This window comes from Lethenteron reissneri, chromosome 30 (assembly GCF_015708825.2).
Source record: "Lethenteron reissneri isolate LAM-NWPU_2019-01 chromosome 30, ASM1570882v1, whole genome shotgun sequence".
Taxonomy (NCBI): Eukaryota; Metazoa; Chordata; class Hyperoartia; order Petromyzontiformes; family Petromyzontidae; genus Lethenteron; species Lethenteron reissneri.
The window spans coordinates 6,849,256-6,862,015 of record NC_083808.1 but is presented as its reverse complement, the minus strand read 5'-3'; the positions used below and the strand labels follow the sequence as shown (position 1 = coordinate 6,862,015).

The 12,760-nt window shown below is 43.2% G+C and overlaps 1 protein-coding gene across 1 annotated transcript in view; it reads right to left on the bottom strand.

The window, feature by feature from the left end:
- Nucleotides 1-566: 566 nt before the first annotated feature.
- LOC133349465 (semaphorin-3D-like) overlaps nucleotides 567-12,760 on the bottom strand; it is a 44,573-nt gene continuing 32,379 nt past the window's right edge. Inside the window, 4 exon segments of the mRNA XM_061562948.1 lie at nucleotides 567-2,952; nucleotides 5,186-5,429; nucleotides 8,536-8,675; nucleotides 12,195-12,265. Of these exon segments, the coding sequence (XP_061418932.1) occupies nucleotides 2,729-2,952; nucleotides 5,186-5,429; nucleotides 8,536-8,675; nucleotides 12,195-12,265 (679 nt within the window). The 3' untranslated portion in view covers nucleotides 567-2,728.

Sequence of the window (12,760 nt, the reverse complement as noted above, 5' to 3'; positions counted from 1 at the left end):
TCTGAAATCAAAGGGTTGACTGCACGGGAGCATTTTAAAACACTGCAGACATTCCGAAGCAAGCAGGACCAGAATTAACTCGGCCGGTAGCTAATGTGTGGGTGTTGTACGTCTGGCGCTATGGCAAATTCTGTTCCCACGTTCCACCCCAGGGCCGACGCCCTCTTTCCTTAGCTAACATTTTTGGTGGGAGTTTTACACTTAATTTGTTGTGCATAGGTACTCGGTAACGTACATTGATATGGTACGCGACTACTGTTACGTTTGGAAAAATCTGTACGTAAATACTGCAAGGGAAATTGAACAGATCGGTTGATTTTATCTCCGATGGGATTTTGGGGGTTGTACCTCGTGGCGTTTGGCATGATGTTCGACATTTATCGTTGCACGTGGTGAGAGTTATTTCAGAAACTGAATGAAATTGGGCCAAACGTCAGACATCGTGCCGCGTAAAACACGCGGTCAGAGCGCTATACAGAGCAGCAACGGAAACCTCTTGCGGTAAATCGGTTGCATTCTTTGCGAACTGCTGAACGACATTATTGCGGTTCGAGATGAATAGTAAAATTGCTACAGCCATACAGAAAGTGCACGAACACATACATTTTTGTTATACACATGGATATGTGGCAGTACAAATTATACCAGACAATTGTTTGTTTGTAAAAAATAATTTATTAATGCAATGAAACTCATCAGTACTTCGTTTGCCTCAAATCTACGAATGACATGCCCACATTTTAGTATAACTTACTTTATGCATAAAAGTTCTATATTTTGTTGTATAGTTAAAAAAGAAGAGAACAGCATTCAGGCCCTTAAAAGATATGCAATTTACACGTTACAAGCTTCAATGACACTGAACGATATAAAGATCAAACATTGCAGGCATGCTGCATTCAATGAGATGCAACCCTTGTTCACAAGGGTTTTTCAAGGCGAATTTGTAACATAAATGATTATATTATAGCCTAATTTAAACAGCGTTGATCTCTTTCATATTATAATTTGTTTGAAATCTGGTAGAACTTGCTGTGACAATTTTTGATCTAAACGTTTTGCTCGGGGTATAACATAGAAAGCTGCTGAAATATTACATTTTATGCTGCAGCTTTTTGAAGTACTGAATTCAAATGCTTTTTTGCATTTTAATATAACATGGAAAAAATATGAACACCTTTGATTTCAGTAATCGGCTAACTACAAATACACAGATTAAACCGATACATTTGTATGCAGTCTTAACATTTCAAGTCTAAAAGTTAGGTTGACACAATACAGTGTACTATGTATATAATGAGGCACCTCCATTTTAATACACCTGCTCAAAAATGATTGAAACGAGTTTTCAAAATGTCTGTCCGAGTTGGTGAAATGTATATTTTCTCCAAGTAGTAGAATCGTATTTTTCTTTTATGTAGAACAATTAATCTTCATACTACTTGTTGTTTTCTTTTAATACAGGTCGTCGTCCTCCTGCGCATGGTGGAGAGTGGTGACCAGTAATTGGTTTTATGTTAATGTCTAGGCAGTTGAGCCATGTAGTGGCTGCAAGAGTGATGTTGTGGGTTGTGGATGTCTGTGATGCTGATGTGACTGGTGGAAGTGGGCAGTGCCTCGGACAATGTGGTCCAAGGTTCGGCTTTGGCTTATGCAAATCGCAAACCTGGATCTTCTTCTAGATTTGAAGCTTTCGTGACTGCAAGTATTCATATTCTTAGGTTTTTTCGGTAAAGTCACGTAGGTAAAAAAATTAAATTAATGGATCTTCTTTTCATTCTCCACTGGTGTAGGAGGTGGCCACATAGACCACCTGGCCACATCTCTCAATAATTGGTGACAAAAATGTATTCCGAAATGATTGTCTGCGTCCGCTCAAAATCCAGAATGCATGGTGAAACACTGGTGTTGCGAGTAAACAGAATATCAACACGCTGTACGTTACTAACGTTAAAATCCATGGAAATATCCAGTGTTGCGTAGAATTTTACACATGCAGGCAACTCTTGTTGATTTTCTTTGGGAATAGAAACTCTTTGGCAGCAGGCTTCATTCAGAGCTACGGTTACATATTACGGTTGCTTGTTTAAAATTGCTATACACATTAAATATATTTATAAAACTAAACATAACAAATATAAAATAGCTTCACGAATCCATAGCTAGCCCTGGTGGTGATAATTTATTCTATCAACATAATAATTGGCATTTAACAACAGTTCATTGTGCTTGAACAGTGTCATGTTTTCTGTGGGATCTGGAATTTTTTTATTTACACTGTTTATATATACACATTCAAATCATATCAATATAATGCAAGCTTGGTCCGTGTGCATTTGTGAGCTTTGTACCATTGTTCAGAAAAGATGTGAACACGTGACCTTGTGCCCCCACCGTTCCTACCGTGGCATTCCCCTGGCCCCTTCTCTACAGGATGTTTTTCTAACCGTAAAGAAAAAAAAAACATACCTTTAAAACACACCCCCGTGCCCCCTTAATTCTTAAACTTCCATTACCTACGGTAGTAGACAGGGCAACTCCCTATTCAGCATGCTGGGTTTGCACCTGGCAATTGTGATGATTTAAGGTCCAGCCACGATAAGCAAGCTGGATTAGGGGCTAACCCTGGTCAGCACGGTAGGATCCGTGGGGCATCTGCGCTGAGCTTGCCGGATTACTGTGCCATTCCCAACGTGGTGGTGGTGGTGGTGAATGCCGCGCCACTGCTTTAGCTGGCTGGACGCTGCGTGTGCGGCCGCGCCACGAGGCCTGGCTGGAGGGAGGCGAGCGGGGCGTCGGGGTGGCGCCGGTTGCGGCTTTTGCGCAGCTCCAGGGTGTGCTTCCACTTGTGGGTGGGACGGTGCGGCCTCCCCGGCGGTCGCTGCTCCCTCTGCCAGAGCCTCTCGCAGTATTCCTCCAGTGGCGGCAGGCCGTGGCGCAGCTGTGCGAACTCTGCAGGGCACACACGGGTCGCGGTGAGCGCTTTTGTTTACTCGCGCCGCTGCTGCTGCTGCTGGAAGGGAGCTCCCTGCTCCTCGAGGCAGCTCGAGGAGGGAGCTCCCTCCTTGAGCAGGGGTCGGCAACCAAATAACAAGAGCGATGATTTTCAAATTAGGTATAAAAATAAATTAACCCGTAAAAACAAAGTTTTTCACTATAAATCCTTTATATGCGTGGCGGCTAGAGTCCTCTAGTCCTCTGGCTTGAGATGGCTGCCACCTATGGGTCAGATGATTGCCTGCCACCATTAAGCAATTGGTAATTAAATCTAAAAAAAAATTCCTAAAAAGTGTAAAATTTTGGAAAAAAGAATTTCACGAAAATAAATTGTCACGCACAACGAGTGTGCAAAATGTCAGCTCGATTGGATCACGGGAAGTGGGTTAAAAAACGACCGAAAGATTTGCACGGTCGTAAGCGCGCAAGCAAGCAAGCAAGTGAACTTAATATAAAGGATTAAAAACGTAACGTTTCAAGAGTCGAAATGTGTGAATACGAGACGGTGGTCCTTTTAATAAATGTCACGAAACAGTCCTTAAAGAGCCGCGTGCGGCTCGAGAGGCGAGCCCTGCTCGAGAGGGTATCCGGCCAACTCGTCAGATATCTTTGAAGAGATGGGAGTAGCCACGCTATGGCTCATCTCATGCGACTTGCCGATAGACTAACTGTGGTGTGCACCAGTTTCCTGCTGGGTGGATAGAGGTGGGCGGCGGGGGGGGGGTTAAGAAACTTGCCCCATTGTTTCAACTGCCACATGAGTAGAATTATCTTGGTGACCTCTGAATTAAAAGTACAATGTGTTAGCCATTACACCAAGCAGAATGATTTTAATGAAGAAAAAATACTAATTATTTACCTACGTATGCCCCAAATGAGTCTCAATACCGTTTCTAAGGAAGGTCAGGCAGTGGGATGTTGGACCAATAACATCGAATGAGTGTTTGGCTTCATGTGGGTGGAAAACAGAGTGACTGAAAAACATCGCATGCAGCACACTGCCTGGCCACCTTGCAGTCCCCGACCTACAACAGCGGACAAGCCCTGTTGGTCACCCATCCAAGTACTAACCAGACTCAACCCTGCTTCCCTGCTTCACTTCTGAAATCCTATTAACTAAGGGCACATTCGGGCACATTGATGTACGGTGATTTTTCTGCAATATTTTGCTGTCTTTTTTGGATTTTCTGTTTGCACAAAGTCACTTTAAGATGTTTTCTTGTTCATGTTTTCATTTTTTGTTTGTTGCGGTTGCACCCGATTCAAGAGCCGAATGGCTCACAGGGCTATACCTAATAAATGAACTTAGAACTTTGTGATGTGGTCATGGACAAATGTTGCAATCAGCCACCGTATGAGTGGGGTTTTCTGTTTAACTCAATGAAACGATGATCTGCCATCAACGTTCCATTGTGAACCGCGTTTCACAGTTCACAAACATTTGTTAGTCGTCACGCTGTGTGGAAATTTCGGGAGTTTTTTTTTTACATTTAGAATTCCTCCGAGCGGAAACACATTTGGTGAGAAGGCAAACACAATGGAACCTGTGTCACAATAATTGCCGGCAGTTTCCATACGAAGGTGTTTGTTTATTTATTTGTTGACAAATAGCCTTTGTGGAACACCGTAGTTATTATGCCCAGATGGTTCAAGTGATTGATATACAAATATAGCCTTTTTAAACGTTTCAATATGTGAGTGTGGATATTTTTCCCACCAAAATTGCCATTTGTTACTCAAATGAGTGATCTAATATTAAGACAGTAATATAAAGGCCCAAACTAGCGTTTTTATTTTACCATGCTATTTATGTATGTATGTTGACATTTTTCACACGATACATAGCCAACCATGCTCATCCAGAGATAAAGATAGGTTTTGTGTATATATATATTTTTAGTGTTCGAAGTTCTACAATGTGATGTTGACAAATAATAATAGGCTTTACCCTTTCTGGCAATAAAATAGGTGTTAGGATGTTCAAACAATACCTTTTGCAAGGAATCCGGTCTACATTATTAACGAGACGTACTTGTGTTAAACATACAAACATAACTCTAACGCATGCGTTGTCTCTGAAACTGATTGGCCCACACCAGAGACAACCTTCATGGCTGTGACACTGCCAAAAAGGGTCCCGCGACAATGCGATGTTGGTCGGGTGGCTGCGAGTAGCTCGGCCTCCCACCTTTGTAGTGCTGCCTGAGGTCGGTGACGGAAGCCGGCAGGTCGCCAGCGTCGTCGACGTCGTCGCTCCGTGTCAGGGCCCCGTCGGCACGCTCCGCATTGATGACGCGCAGGCTGAGCCGCGCCACGGTCTGTGTGAAGGTGTTCTCGCGCGCCACGCACAGGTACAGCCCCGCGTCCTTGCGGTGCAGGCGGCGGATGAGCAGCCCGCGCTCCAGCTTCACGATCCGGCTGTCCGTCTTGATCTGGAACGCAAGCGGCCGCGCGGTGTTCACGCATTCTGTCTACGGCAGTGTTCTTCGCTAATATTCAGATGGCGAGGGGCGGGGGACGGGGGGGTTGCGGCTACTTTCGCCGAGAAGACATCAGTGGTGTGAGGGCCCGCCACACATTTGAAACCATTGGGGGTTTGACGGCATGATGGGGGGGGTGTATTCACATTTGTGTGCGTATTGTCGGGGGCCGCATGTCAGGGGCCGCACTAAAGGCCATCAGTGGCCCGCACGCTTTGCAATGAAGAACACCGGAACATGGGTTTGTGGACGGGGCTGTCATGCGAAACGGATATTAGGACTGTGGTGGAAAGAATAATTGCAACAGTAAATTTAGTATTTACTCCTTGGGCAATATAGGACCCTTGAGGGACATTTTAAATTGCAGGGGTTTCAATGTGGAATCGATTTACCAGCTGTCCCTGATGGAGATTTTTTTAGTTGACGCCTTCAATGCACTCGACCAGTGTACATCTCCGTATTGGCAGCCACACCATAAGTAGTCAAATGCATGGGTACACCTGATGGGCAATCGAGCATTGGATGATTCTCATCTCTGTTGGTGGTCCGAAGCAAGTGGTGGACATTATACATTCTTACGGCTGGGACCAGTTTTCCCAAAAGCTTAATAATGTTACTGCCCAGCATGGCTGTCTACCTATGGTGCGAAATAAGTTCTACACACATATGTGGTATTCAACAAGTGGCAATAATTTTACTGACCCTGGAGAGAGGACATCAGCTCAGGATCTCATGATTGGGAGTCCCTAGGTGCTCTAACAACCAAGCTGTTCTAAAAGCTATGCATATTACAGCGTGTGACTAAATCATCCGGAATATGCCTGATCGCGTCAGATCGAATAGGCTAAGCAGGGATTTGAGTCTGGATAGTGCTTGTATGGGTGAGGATGATGTGCAGCAGATTTCTGGAGGCTGTGAGGAAAGTGGTTGCCTGCAGAGGCCAGTGCAGCAAAATCCACGGTTGTACGCTACTCTTTTGCTACCTGGAAATGTCCCCCCCACCCCCCACTTTACCAACCCTCACTGAACCAGCGTTTGATTAATATCGCTCACTTCATGGCCCGCACAATGTGGAGGTCCTCATTCACCGCTGGATTGACAAAAGAGTGTATATATGTGTGTGTGTATATATGTATGTATAATAATATGGTGGGGAGCGGTAGTGTAGCGGTTAGCGCGCTGCGCTATGAACCTAGCGACCCAGGTTCGATTCCCGCTCACAGCCAACACTAGTGACGATTATCTGAACCGTTCCTGGGCCTCCCCTAGGTCGACTCAGCCTTAAATGAGTACCTGGTGCGGTGTGTAAACATCGCCACTGGGGATACAAAGGCGGTCGGGCGTGGTGCTGGCCACCCACCCCCTCGTGTACCGTGCCGGCATTCATAGGTGCTCGCTAACAGAACTTGCCCCAATAGTCTGTTAAAGGCTATACAGGACATCTTTGTATATATGTGTACGTATTGGTAGAATCAATAATGTACATGTGCTCATGCGTATTCATGGCCTGAGCCATAATTACGGTTGTTCCATTATTGCCAGTGCAGCTTGGAACAACATCAATGCAACAGAGTTTAATTTCACTGCCGGCAGCCTTTGAGCCTTTGTAGCACGTGATGAGAAAATCTCGGTCGTGGCACGTGCACAGATTATGAAACGGATGCAACCAAATAAGCCGTTGTATTGGGCATTTCCTTGAGCGTGGATAAAATGAGTGTTAAGGTAGGATTGTAGACAGTGACAATGATGTAGGTCTCAATAATCCCTCCCCCCAACATCATTCTGCATTGACCATAGGCAATTAACTAGCTAGGCATTACCATTCAATACATCAAATAATAATTCGCGTCGTTGAAGTTAGACAGAGGTTACAATTGTTCAACTTTAAATCTCGAAGCATTTCTAAATACACGTGACCGTGGAAAAATCCTCGAAGTACAGGAAGCATAAATTGCTCTGGTCTGCGGTCCAGTAAGCGGTGAATTGCAATTTAACCATGTTATTGGTGAATTGCCAGTTTTGTTTATAGAATGTGTGGCGGTAGTGAGTGGCTAGCACGTCGCACTACAAACCCTGCCACCCGATATTGTGTTGCTGCTCACAGCCGCCAACACCAGTGACGATTATCTGAATCGGATTGGGGCATTCCCTAGGTCGATTCAGCCTTAAATGAGTACCTGTTGTGTTCTGTAAACATCAGCATTGGGAAGACAAAGGGGACTGGGCATAGTTCTTGCCCCACCACATGTCCTTGAACCATGTATGGTCTTTATAGGTGCTCGCTAACAGCAATGTCTACAGCAGGCTATGTTAGCTGGGTAATTGTGTGTATTTATATATCCTGTGTATGGAGTGATGACACTAGTATTGGATGGTACTGCAATCCCATAAATCTGGGTTTGATTCCCAGCTATGGAAAACACGAGTGGCAAATATATGAGCCTAAATAATCATGAGTGAAGTCATAGAGAATGTAAGTAATAATATTATCTCGAGATAGCCTGTAGGTCCATTGTGCCTGAAATGAGTTGTGTGTTTTAAATTGTGTACACCGTTATCGCCGGAGAGATGACCCACATTCTGATTTTTGTACAGCGTCTTGAGATTCACTCGCATTTAGAGTTTGTAGAAATCCAAACGAAGTGCTGTTGGGACACCTAGGCAGGTCTGTGCCATGTCAGCATTAACCAATGCTTGCCGACAGCACTCGCATCGAGTACATTGTTTTGTCCATACATTTCTTTGTAGAAACCAAAAAAATGCTTTAAGCATATACACATGTGAACTTATTGAACATGAATCCTCACTGCAAAAGGTGCATAATTTGCGCAGACGCTCAGGCACAAGTAACCGCCTTTCATCTGTAAAGCATTTATCCCAAGCGTATACACGCGCGCTCTCAAGGATACACGCTAAAAACGAAACCTCCTGAGAACATCAACAAAGGATTAGACGAGTCGCCATCATTCCTCCAATTGTCACCCGCGGGTTCAAAGGTTGGCCGTTGGTCAGCCGCTCGACTAGCAAAAGTCAACAGGGACGTGTACACAACGGTTACCTCCTCCTGCTGCTCGCCCTGGCTGTGTTGTATAAACCAGACCACGGAGGCCTGGTGTGACTTTGGCGAGCACTCCAGGAAGGTGGAGTTGTGTTCCATTCCAAATATGATCTTCTCTTCGGTGTGGACCACGTTTGACCCTAGAGGAGGGGGGGGGGGGATGTTGTGCGGTTAGTCGTGACATAATCGGAAGCTATTTTGTTGTGAAATATCCGTCGATCGTGGCGGCGTACGTGGGTTCACCACTCAGTTTAGATGTTTAAATGGAAGTTGGTCAGTTTTTTGTAGCTTTGTGTATAAATTGTTAATTCGTGAAAACATTTTTTGGACCCACGCTGTATGATGACATTCTAAGATACACACTTATATTTACTGTGCCTATGTTTATCACCACAATAGTTGCAAAAACGTCAAAAATGAAAGACTAACAAATGCAAAACAATATTTCACCTTCGTAAATTTTTGTTAATTAATGCGGTATGATTTTATTTGGCCAATTTAAGTTAATGAAAAAAAGGGTTTACATCTTGTACAGGTCTAGGGTGCCTTACAATTACACGGTTAAAACAAAAATGTGTCCAACCCCATATGCCCAAGCAAATGCGTAACATTTTCGAATATCCCTTGGCAGTGAAACAGATATGATGTTATAATCATCCGATTGATTTCTGAACAATAAATATTAAATGAGAAATTACTTTTCCCGCTAAACTCCCCTGATTTCTGAAACAAGTTGGTAAAAAGTGTCTAAATGCAGGTATTGGTATTTTTGCATTTAGTCCATTGAACATGTATCCAATTTCCTTAAACCACCAATACAAATGTCATAATGTAAATGATCATGTTCCAGACTTGGTAGAAAACATCAAAAGAATAAAGACACCCCTTTTTCTTTGTACTAAAATCAGTAACAAAAAAAAATATTATTATACAAAGACCTTGAAAGTGGAGCGATTGGCTATTTTCAGTGGAGGAGGATGCTGTCTGGTAAGCTTCACAACCATAATTTGACTAACAAACATAAATCAAGGTGGCCTGCAGCTGGACGTTTGTCTTCACTGTGGCTGGATGGTCTTGTAAACAGCTGTAGATTTGAGAAACGGCGCAGATACACAAGCGGCAAGTTCCATTCTTCACGAGGATTTCCAAATGCCGGGAACTGTGCCACTGCTGTTGATCTGTGACCATGCATGTGGCTCCAGTTATGAGAATGAGTATTTCATTTCCCGAAGCTACGAAGTGTGTATGTAAATGACTTAAAGGTGAAGGTGCATCCCTGCAGTTGTTGTGAATGTACGCATGTTGAACTTATTTTGAGCAAATGCATAGTACGTATCTTCTTGGTTCTTTCACGTAGAAGGGAAATAATAAAATAATAAAAATAAAACATAATAAAATACAATTCTCACGACGTTTTGGCCACAACGCAAGCAGCCGTCCTCACGAAAATTGTATTTTATTATGTTTTATTTTTATTATTTTATTATTTCCCTTCTACGTGACTTTACCGAAAGAACCAAGAAGATGAATCCCTGCAGTCACGAAAGCTTTAAATCGAAATTTGCATCGTACGTAGCCAACCAATGCTAGTTGGAGGTGCGGTGGAAGGACAATAAACTCGACACAGAAAGCAGTTCTAAAGAGATGAGTTTTCAATCTGGATTTAAAAGTGCACAGCTCCAGCCGCTCCCTAATATCGGAAGGAAGAGCGTTTCAGACGCAGAAGCATTCCATCCTCTTCCCTATGATCTCAAAACAGCGTTTTGCAATGTGGTTGCATTTAGTTTTTTTTTACTGGAATTTTACTCCAGAAAAAAAACAATTGCAGTGCTAACTGTAATACACACTGCCAATGCTGAAGCTAGTAAAGGAACTACAATTTCTCTAGATAATTCATTTTTAAGGTAATGTATAACAAAAAACATTTTCCTACATTTAAATCTCAATTGTCATACGACATGACGCCAAGATGTTACGCGTCTCACTCCTGTGGGTGGAAGACTGCAAAGCAGATAATTGCATTACATGGAATGCTTTGTCCAGGCCATACGTTTATATCTATAATAATTATCACTGTTTTATTGTTTTAACCCTGGCATAGTTAATATTTTGCTTATTCACTAGAATAATTTGCACAAAATGGAACAGCAAAGTGACATTTTAGACCGAATCTATTTTTATTTCCGAGATTTTTCTCTGCTGCGCCACAATGGAATTGAATACAGTTAAAATGTAAAACAATACACAATTTGATAAACAATGCTATGAGAAATGCCACTGCCCCTGGTGTAGAGCTATGTTTATTTCTGAACATGCTCAAAGCCCTCCTTGAGGTAAGCGACTGGCTTGATGTATCTCACTCGACACTGCCATGCCAGAGACTGAGCAGATCATGATGTCTGGCGTTTTGGAACATTCTTGTTTTGCTTACAATCATACGTGCAATGATGTACGTATCATACTTTATTAACATTGCACAATAACCTTTTTGTAGAATATTTAATCCAGAAGTTAAAATATACATCTCGCATAACTATCCGTGTACTACACATTTAACCTTTTTCAAACATCTTGTTGCTTGGATAATGGCTGTAATTATAATGTGTTAATAGACGCAATTAATGTTTTAATATATGCACTGTATATATGTGTTTTTTGTATGGATAATTATTTACTGCCATGAATCAATCACATCCAGGATGAACGCCTATGCCTGCCATGTTGGTCACGGAGGCTATCTGACAATATTTCACCATGCCGGCAATGGAGGGGGTGCCCATGACTGGTTCATATTTCACTCCCCGCTGATGTTACCAGTGGTGGAGAAATTCAACCCAGGTCGCTGGGTTCATAGCGCAGCATGCTAAACCCACCGTAGCGCGCTGTGCCACCTTAACCCAACTCTTCCGTCAAGTGACCTCTAAAATAAAAGGTAAAGAAAGGCAAATGTGCAACGCTGCAGTTGCTTGCTTGCACCGCCGCTGGCGAAAGTGGACCCCTGCGAGAGTTATGTCTGTAGAGATTCTAAGAGGGCATTTGGCCTACTCTTTCAGGGTGGTCAGAAAAAAATGTAACCCGTAAAAACAAAGTTTTTCACTCTAAATACTTTATATGCGTGGCGGCTAGAGTCCTCTCGTCCTCTGGCTTGAGATGGCTGCCACCTATGGGTCAGATGAATGCCTGCCACCATTAAGCAATTGGTAATTAAATATAATTTATTTTTTCCTAAAAAGTGTAAAATTTTGGAAACGTTTTTTCACGAAAATAAATTGTCACGCACAACGAGTCCTGTGTGCAAAATGTCTGCTCGATTGGATCACGGGAAGTGGGTTAAAAAACGACCGAAAGATTTGCACGGTCGTAAGCGCGCAAGCAAGCAAGAAAGTGAACTTAATATAAAGGATTTAAAAAAGAATCGACAAAGTGGAAGTGCCCACACTTTACCTCCTCACGTACGACTCTCTGTGATGTGTCCATTTACCTTCAACTTGGTGGGGAATTTTAAGAAACTTGCACCGTCGTGTCAAATGCCACGACGGGCGACCTCTGGATTGCAACGTCCCAGTGCGTTTTAGCCATTTTTCACCACAGCGGCGTCGACCTTCAACGCCTATCTGTTTAAAATACCGAGACATGATGACGATGTGAAGCCGACTTACTATCTTTGAGGTCCCGGCACTGCTCGTTCGGATCCCCGTGGCGGACATCCTGTCGTCTGGACCGCCTGTTGCTGCGTGCACAGAGAGCGTACGGACAAACCATGGATAAGCATCTCTCCATCCTCTCCCCCCCCTTTTTTTAAAGGATGTTGTATGACAAGTCGAGACAACGAGATTCACAGCTTTTGGAGGTCATCACGATTTATCTGTACGTATTAAAAAACTCGTTTAAAGCAGCTAATATTTACACACGGAGGGGCTGAGGCGAATTGTAAAGATACTGTGAACCGATGCCAAAATATGCCCATTGTAAATTCAGATTGTGTTGAAGTACAATTGTATTGTGTTTATGTTAGGGTTCATGGTTTGTAATGGCTGTTATCGTAAGGGAGAGTTGGCATGCCTCTTAAGAGCAGTTCTAAAAAGGCACGCAAAATAAATAGTAGGTTCATGGTTGAGGCTCAACAATTTTTTTTAATGAACACATCATCCTAATCGTAGTCTGTGTTTCAATAAATCCACCCCTGAAATTAAAAGTGTGATCCTGTGCTCATAATATAGGGCCT